This window comes from Terrapene carolina, unplaced genomic scaffold (genome assembly GCF_002925995.2).
Source record: "Terrapene carolina triunguis isolate 2854851 unplaced genomic scaffold, T_m_triunguis-2.0 Scaffold93, whole genome shotgun sequence".
In the NCBI taxonomy this organism is placed as follows: domain Eukaryota; kingdom Metazoa; phylum Chordata; order Testudines; family Emydidae; genus Terrapene; species Terrapene triunguis.
Window position 1 is genome coordinate 19,173,880 of NW_020664444.1, and position 21,688 is coordinate 19,195,567.

The 21,688-nt window shown below is 41.4% G+C and overlaps 1 protein-coding gene across 1 annotated transcript in view; it reads right to left on the minus strand.

The window, feature by feature from the left end:
* Positions 1 to 4,988: 4,988 nt before the first annotated feature.
* LOC112113878 (multidrug resistance-associated protein 1) overlaps positions 4,989 to 21,688 on the minus strand; it is a 112,136-nt gene continuing 95,436 nt past the window's right edge. Inside the window, exons 20-31 of the mRNA XM_026650776.2 lie at positions 18,806 to 18,890; positions 17,666 to 17,804; positions 15,795 to 16,002; positions 14,503 to 14,813; positions 13,527 to 13,726; positions 12,947 to 13,073; positions 12,213 to 12,314; positions 10,458 to 10,604; positions 9,312 to 9,470; positions 7,770 to 7,936; positions 6,633 to 6,827; positions 4,989 to 5,740 (exon numbers count right to left, since the gene is read on the minus strand). Of these exons, the coding sequence (XP_026506561.2) occupies positions 5,632 to 5,740; positions 6,633 to 6,827; positions 7,770 to 7,936; positions 9,312 to 9,470; positions 10,458 to 10,604; positions 12,213 to 12,314; positions 12,947 to 13,073; positions 13,527 to 13,726; positions 14,503 to 14,813; positions 15,795 to 16,002; positions 17,666 to 17,804; positions 18,806 to 18,890 (1,949 nt within the window). The 3' untranslated portion in view covers positions 4,989 to 5,631. The remainder of the gene's footprint in view (positions 5,741 to 6,632; positions 6,828 to 7,769; positions 7,937 to 9,311; positions 9,471 to 10,457; positions 10,605 to 12,212; positions 12,315 to 12,946; positions 13,074 to 13,526; positions 13,727 to 14,502; positions 14,814 to 15,794; positions 16,003 to 17,665; positions 17,805 to 18,805; positions 18,891 to 21,688) is intronic.

Below are 21,688 nucleotides of genomic sequence, written 5' to 3' on the forward strand. Positions count from 1 at the left end.
TCCTCTGATGTGCAGAAACTGATGAATTCTTGTGATGCCTTCATGGTCCAGGCCTCTGATCAGAGCTGTGGCATTATAGATGCTCCAGCAGGTGAGGACAATCAATGGCCTTTTCAAGATGCTGACTCTATTGGTGGTGGCCGTATTTGGCCCACAGAGTTATTTCCTGCAGCCCACCATAGGTGCCGACTTCACCAGCAGCCAAGCTCTCCATAACCCGTCCCTTCTCTCCTGAGCGTGCTAGGTCCCCGCTCCTCCGCCTCCCTCCCAGCACTTAGGACTTCCCAGGAGGGAGGGGGGAGGAGTGGGGATGCAGCGCGCTCAGGAGAGGAGGTGGAGAAGAGGCGGGGCCGGGGCAGGGATTTGGGGAAGGGGTGGGAAGAGGCAGGGCAGGGGCGGGGCCTCATGGAAGGGGTGGAGTGGGAGAAGAGCCGGGGGTAGAGGTGGGGCTTTAACTGAAGTAATTCTAAAAGTAAATGCGTGTTTTGTCCCCCATGTGGATGCTGAGGGCACAAACTAAAAGGTTCACATAAATGTAATCCTGTCTGAAGAGGACAATGTGAACTAGGAACCTTTTAGTTCACACCCACAGTTACAGCCTAGCTCTTGGGCGCACACTTCTATTCACCCCCCCACACACACAGTACGGACCACAGGGCAGTGTAGACAAGCCCCAAGTTAAAATATTGAAGGGTTGAGACTGCTTTGCTTTCTCTACTCAGAAGTGCACAAAAGGACTACATACAAAGGAAAACAGGGCAAGTCATTCCACCGCTAAGTAACTTTGAAACATGGTTTAGAATGAGCTATATACATAATAGATGAAATAAAAGTCAACCCTCATTATATGTAAGATTTCTATTAGCAATGCATGTTATTCTGATAAAGTAACAAGGATTCAGTACAAAAGAAACTGTAACGGGACTTTATCAGACTCCTAATCCTTGTTGAAAGCCTGAAGTAACTTGCTAAACTATGGAATTAATTTTTCAACACTAAATACAAACAAAACTAACTTACCTATATTTTTTCTGAATCGATTAAGCTACAAAGCCATCATAATGAAAAGTAATTGCCATTCACTACATGCAAAATGCTTTTGGATTCGTGTGCAGACAAGATCTGGAAGGATTGTTTTTCAAAGCTTGTCTTATTTCAGGCTTTCATCTGCAGTTTACTTGTTAGTAGTTAACAAGAACTCTAAAAATAGCCAGAGCAAAGGCCTGCATTAACATGACCCTATCCTCACATTATTCCTATACATTTACATATCGCTGTGCGCCTAAAAGGTAGATAGTTTTCTTACTATAAACTTGCATTTAAGAGGCCATTGGTACTTAGTTCATAGAACACGTACTGCATTCCTTTAATTTATTTTTTTTAAATCAACTGCATATGAAACTACAAATTTCACAGATGCATTGGAGATGGTTTGGTAGGAATCCTGAAGGTGAATGGACAGCTAGAATGGATGATCTGTGATATTACAAAAAGTCAGAGTAGATGAACTGCTGGTCCTTCGTGGCTTTAAATTCTATTAAATTAGTTAAGCCTAGAAATACGTTCCAAGAGCTTGCACTAAAGAGATTGTTCCATTCCAACAAGAGATGTTTAGAACACAACCTGAAAGCCTCCCACCCGACACATTACCCCATCAATCCCTTCTAGCAAATGTCTGAAACGTGCCCCAAAAGTCTGATGCAAGCTCCTTGGAGCTGTACGAGAAGTCAGTTCCAGAGGACAAGGCTCCTGCTCCCACTTTCAAATCAGGAGCACCCCCATTTGATCTCAGCTGTTAAAGCAGCGAACAAACAGTGGTTCGTATGCAGGGTGCAAGCAATATAATGATAGGGCTTTATAGATTACAGTGTGTAATACTGCTTTGAGGTTGTGGAACACAGAGAAGAGTAACTAACATGCTATAATGAGAGAGTGCAAGCTCAAAAGGGTACTTGAATGCAGCAGAATTCATGAATGGTACATAGAACAAAATGCCTCAAGTGCTGCCCCCAACATGTGTCCCAATCCCAGCTCTGCAGAAGATGCCACCATGTTCTGCTGCAGTTCTGTGTATGAGAAGTCAAGGAATTAAGAAGCAAGATTATAAGGGGTTTGACAGGGCAGCATGGAGCTGGATTTTTTTTTTCCTTATTACACTGCACAGGTGCTGTGAATTTGAGAGACAAATTCAAAACAATAGGTTATATTGTAAACGTTTCTTCTATGTGGGTTGTCTCACTCTTGGAGCAGCCAGTGCAGAAACATCTACGGGTCTTTTTATTGAGTTTCTCTTGTAGGTTTGGATCCCAACCTCTAAGATATTAACTTCTGTTTTATTCAGTTTTTGGTTTGTCTTTTATCACTGCACAATACCGACTGACACTCCTGGTTCAGGTGGCAACTCATCCTCTAGATACTGCACTTTTCTTGATATGGTGACTCGTCTGCCTCAAAACATGGTTCCCTCTGCTCCCCACAGAAAGGGGGGATATTGAGAGCTCCCAGCTCCATCAAAATGCACACCAATAGGAAAAATCCCCCTAGAAATGGAGAACCTTCCCCCCTTCAAAGAAGTTCGCATTAATAGCTTTACAACAAGGTTGGGCCTTCTTAGTACTGCATATAGGATTGCCTCTTCCTCCATGGAGCCAACAGGTCTTGCACAGGATCCAAACAACAAACAGAAGTAGCTGTAGTGGAATTTATATGCTGCCAGGACAGAACAGAGTTGAGATTTGATGAGACTTTTACAAGGCAGCAGCCCCACAGGAGGAGACCAAACACGGTATGCATTACACAGGAACAAAAGTTGGCGGTGGGCGTTCGGAATCAAGGGAACAGAACAAACAGTACTGTTCTAATTCACCTCCCTCATGCCAGGACTGTGCCCGCTTACCAACCACCATCAAAAGGAAGAGGCGGTGAAGTGGGAAAATGTATCTTTTACCCAGGCCAGGCTTGCGTGTGCAACACACAAAAATATTCAGCAGACCCCAAAAAAGGGGAAAAAAGAGAAAGTTAGACATGACATGGGATGTAGTTATTTTTAAGCAGTGCTGTATGATTCAACATTTACAACACTCCTTTCTAGTCATAATTAATATCAGGTCTGTGCATAACACACCAATAGGAAACGAAGTCTTAAAGCGTGTGACGTCATTAGGTACTGTTGAGATGTAGGTACAAGAGAATTGACTTTGGAGAGGGAAAGGCTTAAGGAATGGTGCTTGCAATATGCTGATTTTATAACTCCTGCAGATAAGGAGCAAGTTACAGACAGGAACCAGAAAGATTAAGGTGAAGGGCCTCTCCTACCAGTCAGACTTCACTTCTTTCATACCCTATAACTCTTGAACTTTGAGATATTTCAGTTATCTGGGGGTTTCCTGGATTCGGATGTTACTTCCAAATGGTACAGGGTTGCAGCTCTACTCAGGTTTGGCCCGGCCATTCCTCCCTCATGACAGATGAGCAAGCTGGGCCAAATCTGAGCGAGTATTGTAGTGACCTAGCACATGGGGTGGCAACACCACTCATGTCTGGCCCAGCGGCCCCTCCATCATGACTAGTTATGCTACAACTACAGATTTCCAGAGTGTGTTTAGAGCATAATTCACCAACAGACCATGCAGGAGAACAGCTCCCCGGCTGTGGAGCAGGGAGGTCTGGTAAAAGTCCAGGAAAGGCCTTGGAGACTACACCTGGTGATCAATAACCACAGCCCTTAGTCTAAAAGTTGGCCCTTGGTAACCAGAAGAACCACTTTTATTTGCAAATGTTAAAATGTTATTTTCATGGAACAGCTACGCAGTGATAGCGCCACCTGAGAAGAGCAGCAAACATCAATTGGGCTTGTTGGGTACTACAAAGCATCTTTAGCACCCACATGTGGGAGCCAATCCTTTTTACTTGCCACCTTTGAGCAGCTCTCTCTGCTTATTTCCCATTGTAGTACTGCCATAGTAACAGAGTTACCATGTAATCAGAGTACTATGATCTGCTTACCCAAAGCGCACACTTCCACATATTCCCCTCAAAACAGGCCTCAGAACAAGGCTGATTATTCTCATCTATTAATTCTTTAACTGGTGATGATATTTTAGAGGCTTAGTTTTCAAGGCATGAACATCAACCTCCGATGCACCCACAGTTCTCCGGGCCTTAAACCCTTTGTCAATAATGGCACAAATACTTTTGTCATTATACAAAGGAGTATAAAAATTGGGACAATCATTTTCAAACAAAGAAAGTTTACTCCGAGTTCTTCCAGTATAGTCATTACAAAAAATACCAAAGACATTTTCAGTTTACTCAATTTTAAAGAATCATAATTTACAAAAAAATAAATAGCTTTTATTCTAAGAGAAGATACTTGTCTAGTTTTAAGGTCGGCAACATAAAACTCCCAACAGTCCACATTTCCAAAGTGGTAGATATCTGGATCCATCTGAACTCAAACTGCAGTCATTCAGCAATTGTTCTATAAAATAAGACTGGATGGAACTTTTCTTTTTCCTACTAAGTAAAAAACAAAAAACAGAAAACACTTGAGTTTCTTGGAACTAGACTCCATTGTGAATTAAGCTCTGTCAGGCTACTCTGGCATCCACGCATTAGTAAAAATGTGTATATTTTGGGGAACAGTAAGAGCATTTTGCACAACAGTTAAGAATTAGTAGCAGCAGCCTCTAAAGAAGGTTTCACTGTTTCCGTAGGGCTAACAGTCCTGGATGTGGCAGGGCTTCTGAATGAAATATGAGACAGTGAAATGCAATGACCAATAACACTACAACCAAATTATAACTGACTCTGAAGCCTTCAATCAGGTAAATCCTTACTCAGAAGAGTAACCCTTCCCCCCCATTGGTACTTTTCACAGAAGTAAGAACCACTGAGTGAAGAGAGTACAGAATTGGGTACTTAATATTGAAATACATTAATTTTTGCATTCACACAAGAGTTTGGTGTTATAGTGACTGTTTTGATGATGCTTTTTCACATCAATGAGATGGACACATTTCTGCAAACTTGCTGCTATAAAGTATAAACACATATGAAAACTTTAACATGATGCATAAAAGCACTGACCACATACAATAAGTGCCAAGATAAGGCCGGGTACGTGAAAGTATTTCATAAGGAATAAAAACTTTGACTCATATTGCTATTCCATAAAATGTCCCGAGTGCATCCCAAGGCAGATGGTTCTAAAAATGGTAAATCTCAACTGAACCAATAGGTAGTATTTTACAAAGATTTTTCAAACAAAATGACCTTCAGAACATAAGCAACTCAAAACAAAGGATTTTTCTTGCTTTCAGAAGACAAACATTTTTGGACTGCAGTTTCATCTTTTGCCTCAAATCTATCAAACAGGTCTAAGTTTGGTCTTTAGCACAGTACATTCAGAACTTCTTCTACTTGCAAAATAAATCTTTAAGGAAAAAAAGACATTGCATTTATGTTACTTTTATCTTCTTCATGTTAAACTTAGATTTTTCCGGGTCTGAGGTGGAAGCGTTTGGTTTGAGTAGCAGAACAAAGGAAGTCAGAATTCTCAAAATCCTCTCAATGTGTATAGTCAGTCAATTTCCACCCCTCTTCCCCACTTGTACAAGCTAAGTTCTTGTATTATACCAAGCCAGAATCTTTGGCCATACTATAGAAAATGCCTTTCTTCTGAAGTAGATTGGCTGGGGAATCACACTCCACAATTTCGCCTTTATCAAGGACTAGAACTCTAAAACAAGAAAAGAAAAAATGGTCAAAATACTGAGTTTTCTGGAATTTTAGCAATCTTAGCATAATATCTCAGCCACTGGGAAATAATGCAGGCTATTTGCAAGAGCTTTCACAAAAGGCGAAATTTGTCCCCCAACCTCACTAATCCTATCGCAGATACACGGATTTACTCTGTGCTTAGACTGCCTAAGCAAAGCAACAGTGTTACTGTAACATTAAGGCTGTGAAAGCAAGCACTAAAGTCAGGAAACCCAGCATTCAGTCGAAATGCTACCCCCAACTCGCTGACCGCTGGGAGAAAAATACTGCTAGTACCCCCAAGAGGGTGTGTGTGTGGAGACTTCCGCTGCATGAATGGCTGGAGTGCCTGAATTAGTACTGAGTGACTGTTAACAGAGGTGGTGAACCCCTGCAAGTTTGGTGGGGATATAATGCCCACTTCTCCTGCTTTGTCCCATCAACAGTGTGGCTCCCCAGTCCAATTACAGGAGTCACAGAAAAAGGGGAAGAGTAAACCACCTGAGTCAGGGGCTTATCAAGTTTTGATTCCTACCCCCCACTCAGAGAAAGAGGGAACATTATGAATCTACATTTCAATTGTAAGAACAAGTGCTGCCATTAGCCACATCTGTGCAAGCATGCTGTGGACAATGGGGTTGCACAACCATAGCCAAGGACAGAACTTGACCCTCAGCATGCTTACACTGGCGATACGGACACACACAAAGAACTCACGAATTTCAGCTGATAACAGATCTAGCAAACATAAGGAAAAAATATTTGTAAAAGTTGATCAGTGTCCATTTTTGATTAACGTCGTCGATTCCTATTCAATGTAAGATATGGACACTAAAGACCATTCTCCCTTTGCAACAGTTGCATCACTTTACCTTTCATAGTCCATAATAGTGTTTAGACGATGTGCTATAGTTAAAACAGTGCAGTCTTCGAATTGAGTCCTTATTGTTGACTGTATAAGGTCATCCGTTTCAAGATCAACAGCAGCTGTGGCTTCATCTAAAACCAAGATTTTGGACTTTCGAAGTAGAGCCCGAGCGAGGCACACCAGCTGACGCTGTCCGACACTTTGTAAAAAAACAAAAAAGTTAACTGCAAGAAGAAACTTGTATTTTGTTTCACATCCGAACTTTGTTACCTGTACAATCTTTTGTGAATTTTAGGTGCCAAGAGTCTAGCAAGCTTTAGATATGGAATTAAGTTCAAGTTCTGTGATTTCTTCTCTATAAACAGAGGGTCTCTTACTACAGCTTCTTAATGGTAACATTTTTTTTTTTTTTAAAAAGAGCTTTCATTTTTAGAAAGATACATGGAAACCATTTGTAATGTGTAAGTACACCAGACTATAGCATTTAAACAGTGCAGACTGTAGCAAAGTTTTGTATTTGAACTGGTTTGGTGGCCAATTTACAATCAGTAGATTGAATGTGTTTATTTAGGATTAGTATTGCAGTTACTAGATAATGTTTTCACCCCTCAGCTCATAGAGCCGAGCTGCATTATGAAACCTGCATTTGTTAGGTACAAATTTCTCTCCAAATTATAAGCAACTACAGCAGCCTGAAGTTAACCAAAAATTTCCCTAAGATTGCCCAAGCCAATAAATATAAATCTAATATATTTTACTATTTCTTAAGTATGTACTTTCACTTACATGGCTTAAAGCTTAAAATATTTTCAAAAACACACTTAACTGTCTCATTTGGCAATTTCACATTAAAATTTCTCTGTTTCCCCAACACAAGATAATCGGGTCTTATGCAGTGAATAAAAACTACAATGTTTATTTATATTGTTAGGTCTGTATTGATGTCTGAGATGGATTTTAAGGTCCATAGGTCAGGGATCTCTCATGTTTGTACTGCACCAATCACGTCACAAGTAGTAATATTGAACCTGTAGTCTGAAGTAAAGTGGGAGAAACATACAAGCATATGTTTCTCATATGCTGTCAAAAGTTTTAGTTCTAACAGTAAATTTTCACTGAAAAATAAGGCATTTTACTGTACCTTAGATTCTCTCCACCTTCAGAACACTCATGATTAAGTTTATCAGGAAGAGACGAAACAAAATTTTTCAAGTGAGCCAATTCCAAAGATGTCCAAATTTCTTCATCAGAGTATTTGTCAAAAGGGTCAAGATTCATACGCAGAGAGCCAGAAAATAATACTGGATCCTAGTCAGAAAATAACATGCACTCAACACTTCTACATACAAAGAATATGGCAAATGTTCAAGAGAGATTTCATTTAAATGGCAAAGGAAATGGTATATTTTGTAAGCAAACCAAGGAATATAATTAATTATAGCAAAAGATCTTTTGAGTTTAATTATTTTTAAATAAAGTGACTCGTTTCTTGCTTGGAAAATGCATCTGCAGAAAGAACCTCAGACTAGTTGCAATACCAAAGAATATATAGAAACATCTTCAATTTAAATGCCAAAACATCTTTTTCAAATAAAATGGCATGTGAAAAACAAACTTCAAAATACACTCCCACAAGATTCAAAGTCCAAACTGGCTGCATCAGTAAATGCATCATGCCTACAATCTAGTTATTCCATTTCCTCTTATGGCAATTAGTGATAAATTTCAGCTTTGCTAATATGGAATGATCAAAAAAGGGCAAAAGCAATATAATCCCGATGTCAAACCTATTACCCAGATCCTAAATAATTGCAAAAGGTGTTCTTGCATTACTATAAATAGGCAGATTTCAGAGTAGCAGCCGTGTTAGTCTGTATCCGCAAAAAGAACAGGAGTACTTGTGGCACCTTAGAGACTAACAGAAAAGCTTATAGACTAAAAGCTAGTAACTTATAAACCCAATAGTTTTAAAAACTGAATTCAAAGACAAGTGACTCAGTCATGTGGCAATTTCATAAGCAGACATCAAGCCCAAAACAATAACATGATCCTAAATCCTCAAAACTGGAGTGCCCTGTGCCATATCCCCATATGATTAATGTTGTTTCTTACTGTTCCTAAACAGAAGTGAACCGCAGAGACCAGACTTGATCTGCCAAGTTATTGTCAAAACAGAGTGAAATTTATTGAGTCCTAGTGTAATTCTAGTGAGACGTCTCCACCCTGTAATATGCAGTCTATATATGCCCTCTATTGGTCCAGAAGAGCTAGAGGCTTCTAAACCCACTAAGGTCTACATCATGTCAGCTGCACTACCTAGTCAGACCTCTGCACTCATGCTGAGAAATCTGCAGCATCAGGACCTACGTGACTACTGAAAATCTATTATAAGGAGTTAACTAAATGAGTTCGTAATTTCAGAAGGCCCTGGATCCTGCCTCCATAGCAGCCAACCAATTCACATCCAAATTTGACTTCTTACATAAAGCAAGAGAAACATGCCTAAGCCAGCAAAAAAGTCTGATCCAAAGTCAACTGAAGTCAATGGAAAGAGTCCCATTGACTCCACTGGGTGTTGAATCAGACCCTAATAAGGTATATTAATAAAATACGCATCCAGTTAATTAAAGCCTCAATAGCCTTAAGAAATCAATTATAGTATTGGCAGGAACTTTGCACCTACCTGGGGAATAATGGTGATCTTGAACCGCAGGTCATGGAGCCCTATTTTTGCAACATTAACTCCATCAATAATAATCTCTCCCTCTGCTGATTCATTGATTCGAAATAAACCCAGAGTAAGGGAGGATTTTCCAGCACCTGTTCTTCCAACTATTCCCACCTATTAAAAGGCACACAGAAAGAAGTTATCGTTTAATAGTTCTGGGGAAAGGATAAAGTCAAAGTGTCACTGAGAATCTCCTGAAGTGGACACAGTTTCAGACGTAATACATCTACCCAGTGCAAAGCAACTATGTTAAGAAAATGGAGAACTAAGTTGGCACAAGAAACCGATGGTGCATATTATATATATAAAATGAAAATATCCTTCAAATGGCACATCAAAATTCCAATGCACCTGGAAAAGCTTTGGGACTTTTCTGGACAGGAAAATGGAATTGTGGTGAAAATGTGAAGTAGAGAAGTGCTGACGAAGTTCAGATCACATCTGTTCCTTTCTTTTGTATGTGTTTTATAGTTACAGTTGTGGAGCTATAGGTTTTGATCTTGTTTTTCCACCTGAATTTAGGATACAATTGTGCTCATTAACATAATACTCAGTTGCATGTCTGATTAGGAAGTTATAAAAACATGTGCCTTTTTTTGTATTTGTGCTTGTATGGTTATATGTATATAAACTGCCTTGTATTTTATTTTAAAATAAAATAATATACTAACCTACATAAAAAAAAGGATGCACAAGTCAGTAAAATGTGGTTTTTAGCAGTAAGTGAAATTTAAACTTCATAAATTTGCCATTTCATTTTGCTTGTGTTGAATAAAAAAGGAAATTGGTTAAGGTCACATTCTCCAGTACACTCGTTCGTATTTCTATACCAAAAGAGCACACGCTCAGGAAAACAGTGAGCACGTGTAACCCACAACGCACAGCAGGGGTCGCTGTCCCACTCTAGCTGGCAGCTGTAGTGGGCTCTTATTGTCTTATAAAGACCAGCCACTAAAGGACTTATTCTTTTAGCTCCAATGGTAGAACCTCATCCTTTTAGTGCTGAAAGTCTCAGGGCTCAAATCCCATTGTCAGCTGAAGCATGAGGTTGCTAGCTTATAAAATGAAGTGCGGGTATAAACAGCGAGCCATGTTACTTACCTTCTCTCCTCCGTTTATGGTAACGTTTATGTTTTTCAGAACTAAATCCAAGTCCTCACGGTAACGTAAGCCATAGCCTCTGAACTCCACTTTGCCTTCATGAGGCCAGTTGTTTGGTGGAGCAGTTTGCTCAATACACCAGGGAGCCTGAAAGAACAATTGCCCAGCCATTCAGCTAGATCATTATTAACAGATCTATTACCTTTTTTGACCCATCTGACTGAGCAAACGAAGAAATAGCTCCACCAGGGGTTGAATAAGGAAGAAGAGGGCAGAAGTCTTTTTCAAAAAGGGCTGTACTGGAAAATCACAAAGGGGCAAATTCGGCTGCATTGAAGACAATGAGGTTACAAGGTATAATCAAGGGCAAGATTTGACTCAAAAGTTGTGAAAAATGTGTGTCTTGACTAAAACAAGCCTCACCTCCCGGAATAAGTCTCTCTACAATTGCTGATGTGAGAATTACAGACAGCAAATATTATGACAAGCTGGTCGTGCAACAGTTACACACTGCGGTGCCAACCCAGAGAGCCGGGTTTATAACTATAAGAAGCTTGCCTGAGACAGAGAACACTGAACACTTTGCATGGTGGTAATGAACGAGTTCTGACTCAGATTTCAGTGGGTGTGTAAACAGAGCAGGGTTTTCACCCTAATCAGCAGTTATATTAAAGCAGAGATCCCAGTGGGTTCATTGCTAGAGCCAATTAAAACTTTCTTAAAATCAGGAAGTTTTCCAACAGATTTTAGTTTGGAGGAACCACAAGTGGAAAGGAGTGAGGAGGAACTCACTGGTTTGTACCCCACCCCAGACATGACTCAAGCTGGGCTGGGTTTTGATTTGAGGGTTTGGGCTTCCTATGAACACATTGCTGAAAATAAATAATGTGGGGGAAGAAGGCTAAGCGGAGAAACACACGACCAAAAGACGTTTACATGAGTCATCATCAGACTGAAAATGAATTTTGCATAGCTCCATTTGTTAATTTGGTACGGACTAGACAGAAGACAAAGGATTCCCACAAATTAAGTGCAAATAGCGATAGAGGAAACAAATGCTTTAAGTCAGTGGTTCTTAACCTGGGGTGCACACACCCCCTGGGGTGCGAGATGCCCTTTCTGAGGGTGTGAGACATGCCAGATTTTTTTAGAAGGTAAATCATCGAAAACACAAATTAAGCACAGGCACGTAAGTACAACTACTTTGTTTAATCAAACCTATGTATTTATTAACATTATACATTTAACGATTACTGTAATATACAAACAAAAAATATATCTAGGTTTAAAGAACTGACCTACTTCAACGATTTTTGATAAGGAGTGCGAGAACATATTTTGAGAACCAAAGGGGTGCAGGCACCAGTAAAGGTTAAGAACCACTGCTTTAAGTGAAGAAAATACCTGCAAAGTTAACATTCTGCCACTAGGGGGCACTCTCAGCATGAAGTATGAAGAACACAACTAGCTCTTAAAAAGCAAATTCCAAGTACAAGTATCTCTGGATTCCCTTGTCAGTAAGGGCTAAGCAAATTCAGCCCACTAGGGAATGACAAGAAACACCTTAGCGTAAATTCTTTTGTTCAGAAACCAATACTGTAGTAGTCTAGCCAGTTAGGAGGCAGCTTGACTAATTCAAAGTCCCCCTCCTGTCCCATTAGAAAGACAATGACTGTACAATGCAAGCCTGCAGCATTGGTTAATAGCAAGGAAGACCTTTAGACATAAGTATAGAACCTACTAGCCACAATGTACCTCTTTCTCCATTTCAGAGTATTCTTTGACCCTTTCCACAGCGACAATGTTAGTTTCCATCTCAGATGACATGCGAACCAGCCAGTTTAAGTATGTTGTAACCTGCAAAAAGAATTCCTAAATGTAGCGTTGACAATACAAATGGACATCAACATATAAAAGAACATTTAGCATGCAAATGCTGAGATGAAAACCCAAAGTGCCATCTGCTCATTAAACGCAGCACTTGGCTTTACCTGGGATGAGATGAGAACAACTCAGCCACCTTCTACAATTATGAAATACAACTGGGACCAAGTTCCACCCTCAGATACACATGTGCAGTGGGAGCTGCATAAGTATAGAGCAGAATTTGGCCACTAGTGTGACCCCTAAACCAGCTCCCCATTTGTCCTGCTAGAGTCAGTGTGCCTCATCACAATTTCGTTTCACTGGTTCAAAAGGTTTCTCCTTACAGCCCCTCCCACATAGGAAAGCCCTTTATCACCCCACCTGGACTCTAAATCTCTTTTCAAATCTCATCTGTAAACATTTTCCCCATCGCACGCTCCGCAAATTAGTTCTCTCTCCAGGACTTTAGTTTCATGAAGTATTTGGGGATTCAGTTTGTAGTGACAAAGCCTATTTATGACTATAGATGACAGATCAATTCTCAACTCTAATTCCATTACAGATTTATATCCTGATACCAGGATGTGGTCTTAAAGTGCAGAAAGACTTCTGAAGTATATTACCTGCAATGAATAGGACACTGAGAGTCCAACTAATCCAGGGCTGAGGCTGTTGCGAGCAATCACTGCAAACAGCGCCGCAAAGAGGACTATACAGTTCCCCACACATTCCAGCCGGACAGCCAGCCACCTGTAAGACACAGACAAGTGATTCAATTTTCCAGAAATATCTGATTAAACAAACAAAAATTCAGGGTGAACCTGCTTAAATTCACATCTGTTTTGTTTTTTTAAAGTATATGTCAAGTGAGGCATTTACAGCTACGCATCCCCTTTGCCAGTGACACGGGAACTGTGTCATTTGGAGCTGTCTGACCATTTCCAGAAGCATGGGGTGCGGAAGCACATGAAACTAACTCTTTGGGGCAGAAAATCCTGTTTTAACCTCGAACATGTTGGGTCTCAGGTGCCCAACACAGCCACAGTTCAGCTAAATGAACAATGTGTAGAGGAAGCAAAGGAGGAGCAAAACTTTCTCTGAAATCAATGGGTTGTACCTGAGTAACGGAGCGAGGACTGCAGAACTGCACCCTCGCTATGCCACTGCTCTCTATGTGCTGACCCAACGCTCACGCCCATCTACCTGTTTGCAACAATGCTGGGAAAGTACGCTTTCTGATTTTCATCCACTTTTAAGTCACTCTGCTGTTTGAAACGCGTCTGCTCCTCAAAGGCTCGAATGACACTGACACCCAGGAGAGTCTCGTTAAAGTGAGAATACACTGGAGAGCGGCTCACAGATTCAAGACGTTTCAGCTGGCGAGAGGTGGCCACATAAAATCTCTGGAAATCAAGTTGATTAGAACACTTTGAGTTCAAAGGCGCAGCACAGCCTGGACACGACTTCAACTATTAACAACAACTACAGGGAGTGAAGGGAGCCAACTCTCACCCAGACTTTTACTCTGGATAAGAGTACTACACATCACTTAGAGAAATCCAATTTGCTTCTAGGAAAATGCACTGATTCATAGATTTTAAAACCAGAACAGACCGTATGATTATCTAGTCTGACTGCATTTTTAAGAAGTGTGGTAAAAACAGCAGTGGGTGCTCCTGTTTATGATCTCCAAATGGCTGAAGATCACATTTCCTCACATCAGGAAGATGTATTTTCCCCTCAAATGATGGTCCTGAAAGCTCAGTCTGAGATCTGAGAGTCAAGCTGAGTTCTGTTTGGCTCAGGCACCACCACCAGGAAAAAAGGATTCCACAACCAGAACTTGGTGAACAAACTCACTGATACAGGAGTCAAAAGTCCAGTTATATTAAAATATTCCCATTATCTTCTTTGTAGTATTTACAATGAAATGATCCATGATAGCAAAAATTATTCATGGTTTGACACAGTGTCCTATTGAGACGGGCAAAGTAGAGAATGCTCAGCTACTGGAAATCCAGCAAGCTGACAGGCCGGCCAGGCACAGTGCACGTCATATAGTATCCAAAAATGGTCAGTCAAACTCAAGTCACAATCACATTACAATCTAAAACCGAAGTAACAAAAGGAGAGGAGAGACAGAGGCTGGTGAGAGAGCTCAATGGCCAACGTTCCTTACCTGCACAAAGAAGTAGACAAATCCCAGCGGCGGAATGACGATGGCAGCTATTGGCGTGGCCAAGAGAATGATGATGCAGGCCCCAATGACGTTAAACAGTGAGCCCATGAACATTTTGATTATCTGAGGAATCACAGAGTCTATAGTGTCCATCTCTTTAGAGAACCGGTTCACTAAGTTCCCACTGGGTGTTCGTTCAAAAAAACTCATTGGAGACCTAAGGACACTGTGAAGCAGGCCAACGTGTAGGTGTCGTGAGGCAAATATCCCCCCTATTGACACAGCCATTGAGTAGCCAAACACAGCAATACCTGAAAGAGAAAACCGAGTTGACAACTTTTTTTCCTCCCTGAGCAGAAACGTTTTTCCTAATTATGTTTATTCTTTGTTTGTAAACAATGAAATCTAAACCATAGTAAATTTAGTCAACACAAATTCAAAATCAAGCAATCCTCACTGAAGAAGGCAGATGGTGATCTGAACTAGTTGGACTGAGCGGTAAAGATTCTTCAGTGAAAAAGGTACGCTCATCCGAAGGAAGTGTTAGCCTTTCAACATGTGATTTCAGGGTATTTGGCACACATGGCCTGCTTACACGCTGCTCCACTTTAAAAAGTTGTTTATTTCTCATTGCAAGACTGGACGTGGCAATTCTGAAGAGAAGTGGGATATTGTGTGTTTATTTTCAGGTCAGACAAAGCCTATTTATACACAGAACAGACCTAACAGGCAGCAATTGTGCAAAGCTTCTCCTGGACACACTGTCAGCATGTCTGAATCCTGAGGTGGCAGGACCCATGTAGCAGTGAGAGGATAGCTTAATAGTCCACATGGCTCAGGCAATCCTTGGCTGTTGCTCTAGAACTGCCAGTAAGGCTGCCAAAGACGATCAAAAGGTGTGGTGGCAGCTCCTGACCACTGGGAACTGGATTGAGACTCAATTCATTTCATACGGGTCAAAGAACCATCAGATGGCGGAAACTTTCAGTCATCACAGACCTGGGATGGATTTGAACCAGCCATCCAGAGGCTAAAGATTCCAGATCCCATAATCAGAAACAAAGCTAGAATGCATATTACATTAAAAGAAAACCAAATTCACTAACTGAATAATTTATTGCCATTATTTAAACCATAAAAAGCAAAATAAAATTCATGGCAGCAAGAGACTCCTGAGGAAGCCTTTGTGCAGTGCCGGACACACCAAGTCACCGATCTTTCTAACATTTGGCTTAATATTTTGAACCAGTCAGTTAGTTTTAAAATAGCTTAACGGATAATTTCAGGCAAACCTTGAGACATTCCCAGTGCTCCATACACTCCTAGCCGGACGTGCGTGTGCTGCTGAGTCCCATTAATAACGGGATCATCTGTCCATAAACTTAGCCAGTAGTTGGAAGCCAGGGCGGCTATATGGTTACACATAAAAAGGAAAATGCTCAGAAAAGAGATAAAGAGTCCAATGGCTTTCATATATTCCCAGTACACTGTCGCCTTTACCTAAAGATGCAAGAGAGGGGGGAAAAAAAAAAGAAGGTCATTTTACACAGGAAGTGTAAGGCCTAAAACACTCATATGTAACCACCACCTACAGGACAGTGAAGTCAACATACCGGTTACACAGTTTACATCTTTATGGTGGGCCACAAAATACCTACTAGTCCTGTCCCAGAAAGATAATGCCTGGCAGCACCAGTGTCACATTCTAACAGAATGCCTTGCAAAGGTTAGCTCAGTGACCCTCAACTGCCCTGGGATGTTGGTAGGCACTGCTGCCTTTACACCAGGGCCGGCTCTAGGATTTTTGCTGCCCCAAGCAGAAACAATTTTGGCCGCCCCCCCCCCCCCTGTTTTTTTCTTATCCCACCCCCGGCCCCACCTCAGCTCCGCCCCTTCCCCAAATCCCCAGCCCTGCCTCCTCCCCCCAGGCTCTCAAGCCTAGGAGGGAGGAGGAGAAGCGGCGCGTGCGCCGTGGCCACTCGGAGTCTCCCCCTCCCTCCCAGGCTCTCAAACCTGGGAGGGAGGGTGAGCAGCGGCGTGCGAATCAGCTGTTTCGCGCGCCGTGGCGCACGAGTGGCAGCAGCGGAGGTGAGCTAGGGCGGCCGGGGCACATTTTTAGGGGCAGCATTCTGGCGCCGGCCATGCCGCCCCTAAAAATGTGCCGCCCCAAGCACCAACTTGTTTTGCTGGTGCCTAGAGCCGGCCCTGCTTTACACACATGGAGAAAGCGAGACAGATTAAGGGACTTCCACAAGCTCACACAGGAGATTTATGGCAGAGCCAGGAATAGAATTTCTGTTTCTGAGTTTTAGCTATAAGATCCTCCCACCTTTTAACAGGAGGATCCAACCACAAGCAGATGGGGGTACTACAACCAAAGGAAAAATTGAGCCCAAGGTTACTGCCCAATAAGTATGGATGGGACTTCAAGTTATAAGCTACATTTAGAGAAAGATTCAAGTGAAATAGTTGACATCTATGCTGCAGCAGAGAAGTATTTCCCCCTCAAAGTACTAGCTCACAGATCTCTTACAAAAACCCCTGGGTGTGCTGGGATTCAGCACTTGGATCTGACAGTGGAAACTTGGTTTTAATCCAGTTGTCAATTCCAATCCCTCTAGAGTGTGGCTCGGGTCACAGAGCTTGTCACAACCTTGTAGCCTTTTTCCAAGAAGTGACCGCAATAGAGTTATAATTAGCAGCTGAAATTTTCACCTCATTTTTTCCAGCTTGCCAGGTAATCGTGCCAGCCACACCAGTGTAACTGAAGCTCTCATTTCATCCCTCTCTGCCCTTCCTGGGCCTACAAACAAACCTGGGACGCAGGTTTAATAGCATAGAGTCTAGAAACAATCAATGATGTTGCACATGATCTGTCAACTCAAAAATGTGTTCACCTCCTTCCCCAAACTAGTTACTTGCTCTTTGCAGGGGTGCTGGAACAATTTGTATCGTGGGGGTGCTGAGAGCCACTGAACCAAACTGTAAACCCTGGATATTATGGAAACCTCCTCAAGCCAGGGGGTGCTGCAGCACCCCCAGCACTGCTAGTTCCAGCACCCACGGCGCTTTGCTCCTACATTTGAATGCTATTGTCTCCTGAATCAGAGGGATTTTTGATAAATTAAAATTTGGAATTGAAAAGAAATAAATTAAATCTCACCCTCCCAGTCTTTGCTGTGTCAGCCTCCGTAAGTTTCCAAGCATTCTTTTCTGCTGGTGCCTTCTGAAGCTCTGTTGTACTAGTCTGGTTCAAAGACTTCCCTGTTTCTCCACTGTAAGTTGATGAGTTACTGAGTTGTCTGAAAAAAAACATATTTTTAAACAAGCCATCAGAACAGGGACCAGTTGTTTACTTGGCAAATGGATTTCAATAACCCAGATCAACAAGTCTGGACACAATCTTACTCTATGCTTCGCTGAGCCAGACAAACCTCCCTAACAGGAGAATGCATGAGAGTATTCAGCAATGACCGGTTCTTCTCTACCTGATTGCACTTCCTTAGCACCTGAAGACAAATGCTTCGGAATAAGTACACAATGGACTGCCAAGCCAGAGAGGAGTTCTTGCTTGAGCAATCAAACTCAAGGAAGAACGATTCCTTGGTTAAAAAATAAATAAATAAATAAAAATCTGCCTTTCTGGATCCTGCCCTTGTATTGAGCAGATGCAGGGACTCAAGAGTATTCCCATCATCAGCAGGATTCGAAAATTAAATACATTTAATACATTACTCGTCAGCCTTCAAAATTTGCAGTCAAATTACTTCCAGAATTCATATTCATCTCTGTGATGTTTAAAGGAGAAATGGACTGACTTGTGGGTATCCTGAACTGAAGCCTCCCCACAAAATGCAAACCCAGGCAGTGGAACAGGCTAAGATTTTCATGGAATATTCAATTTTTGCTGGCATGTGAACTTCCTTAGCACAAGGCTTACACTACGGAACTACAAAACAGCCTTAGATGTTCTCTTTGGGAAGCATGAAGGAGAGAGACTTTATTTTCTAAGTCTTTGTTCAGGTCAAAAGACATTTAAGACTTTTAATAATTTAAGGAAACGCATTCTCATGAAGAGCAGAAATACTGTACTTTGAACAGAGTAGGCTGCAAACTGTCCAGCATAAAGCAGAAGGAAAAGACTAAGGGCTTGTCTAGGTGAAGAGAAAGTGCAGAGAACACTGGGCTGTAAATGTATAGCATACTAGTGTGCTGCACACTAACTGTCCGTGTAGACCCCACTACTGCGCACTAATAGTTCCTAGTGCACTTTGACCTACTCTGCTTTGAAACAACTACACACCTAAGTATCGGTTTTCCCGTTGCTTCATTTGCGAGAACACCATTTTCCATATGCTTTCCTTCTTTCACAGTTGGGCTGTTTGCATCTGTAGGAAAAGCAAAGATGAACAAAGTTGGCCACAGCTAGAAAAGTCACAGTCAAAACCCAGTCAAATATTTGCACACCAAAATTGCACCCAAAGGGGAGAACACAATTAAGCAATTAATACTCTATATGGTAATTATTTCTAATAGGTTTTAACAATCATACTTTTTAGCACTAGTTTGAATCAATCTTACTAGGCAAATGCAAAGACGATAGAATATTATGCTCCTTTCCCTACTCAATGCACACTAATTTTAGTAGTTTGAAATAGAGTTATGAGAAGTGTTTGATAGTAAAGCACACATCAACTTCATAGTACAGAACATGCTATGGCTAATTTAGAGGATGCTCTAAGCTTTTTCTACTCTTCAAAAATTCATGCCTTGACTATTCATTAAAGAGGCAAAAAGTTATTTTTATTTTAGAGCAAACCAGAAACCACACAAAAGCTTTTTCTGGATTTTTAGTGCAGAGGTAGAAGATACATTCAGAGTAACTTGGAGAATGCTGGCTTTCCTTCATCACCCTAAAACAACACACACTACACAGCAGACAACAACAAACTTTTCAAACGCCCGCAGCCCTAGAGCGCTCTGTCCCTGGCAGGTGCGGGGCCGCGGCTCCTCTTGAAGCTGGAGAGGAGCCGCCGCCCCGCGCCTGCCGGGGATAGAGAGCACCGGCACCTGCAGCCCTGGAGCTCTCTGTCCCTGGCAGGCGCGGGGCCGAGGCTTCTCTCCAAGCTGGAGGAGCCGCGGCCCCGCGCCTGCCAGGGACAGAGAACAACAGGGCTGTGGGCGCCGGTGCTCTCTGTCCCCGGCAGGTGCGGGGCCATATCTTCTCTCCCCTGCCTGGCACTAGGCGGGGGCACATCAATGTCCCAGCAGCCATCATGGCGTTGGGGACCACTGGTACAGTACATACAGTACTGTGTGTCTTAAAGGGGGGCCAAATTGTGATCACGTTATATGCGATTTCGCGTTATGGCAGGGCGCCTTATTGCGGGGTTTGACTGTATTAGGGGAAAAAAAACATTTAACAGGGAGACAATTATTTGTTTAGACCTAAAAGCGTTTGTTTTGTTAAAAATAAAGATGTTCAATGTTTCCATGAACTATTTTTCTGAACATTAAACAACAAACTCCACTGAACTGCAGCTGTTTGTTTGACTTAAGGCATTCTCTGCTGCGTGTGCAAATGAAACACTGATGCATCGTGCTAATGCTGGAGAGTCAGAAAGCTAAACTGAGCGGTGCTGTTTCATTGTCCAGGATGAGTGAAGTACAAACAGTGCATAAAACAGCATAAATGAAAACTTCACACTATTAAAACTAAGAAATTTACAAATGAAGTTATTAAAAGTGAGAAACTATATTTAGGTTTTTACCCAGACAATATTTCTTTAGGAAAACTTCCAGATGAAGAACTTCAAGCATTCAATATCCCCTTCAATTGCAAACACTGAATTTAATGGCAACCCTTATTCCACGTTAAAGCCCGCAGCTCCCAAACGGCTCTTCAAAGTCAGATTTAATTTTGTATGCGATAAATATTTCTGCACATGTTGAATACAGTATTTGAGAAACAAGGAAAGCTCTCAGAAGTATAATTAATCTGGCACCATACCAGTGAGGATGCAAACTGACTAACAACTATTCTTATTTCATGTCTTAGTATCACCACTGAAGAATTCCTTTTCAAATCAAAAGGTCGTATAGTTATAACACTAAACAGGCAGTAGAGAAAGGAAATGAAGGAATCATTAATGCACCAATCCTGCAAACTCTCATGCATGTAAGTAGTCACATTGAATTAAACGAGACCACTAACATGCATAAGCATTTGCAAGATTGGGCCCTCAATTTTTGTCTTCCTGACAGGTTTGATGTTTAAGAGACAAGACCCATCCCAACCTGTCAATGGGATATTCATTAAGGATTTCCATCTTTCATATTTATTTTCCCACCCTGCCAAAAAATTAGGATGCATTGAACTAAACTTAAAAACCTATCAGTAAAAGTTTTCAGGACTTTTTACAGTGTTTACTCTTACTAGATCTTGAAACATACCAATCTTCCTCATTGTGAAATGGACTAAGAGGGGCCGTTAACATCTGGAAGGGTGAAGACCGAAGACCCGAAACCACAGGACAACTGGTTTAGTCAGGAGAATTTTTCAGTAATTTTTTTTCTTGCATTACATTTTTTTTGGCAAATTTCTCAATAAATATTAATTTGAATCTCACACCGGCAGCCCTCAATTCAGTCAGTCCCGTTTGGGATGGAATATCACAGCTTGTGAAAAATCTACTGCACAATAGAATGTAGCCAACTATTCTGCAAGTTTTCAGTTGCCATAAAAAGTTATTTTAAATGTAATACTTAAGAAAATAAAACCTTAGGTTTGTCTAATACACATCTCTGTGTCAAAATGAACATTGCCTTTGTGGCTTCCAATTTCCACAAGTAACTGGGCAACATTAGTTTCACAAGGAAAAAGTTTCTATATTGTATAAAAACTCATTATGTAGAGCAATCAATACTTTAAAACAGCTACAGGGAAAGTGTTCAGCTTTTTTTGACAAGATTTTGTCCAACCTTAAAATTATTTCAGATGAAGATTCATTATTGTCATAAATTCTATTATTGAAAAGCCAGTGTCCCAAATACTGAAGTTTAAGCCACTATTTTCATGCATTGCACTAAAAAGCAATGTGCTCTCTCCCTACTGTTATGAAGTGTAGTGAGGCGGTGTGGCTCCCTGCCGCCCCGGAGAGGGAAGAGCCCATCCGGAGGCCTGAGT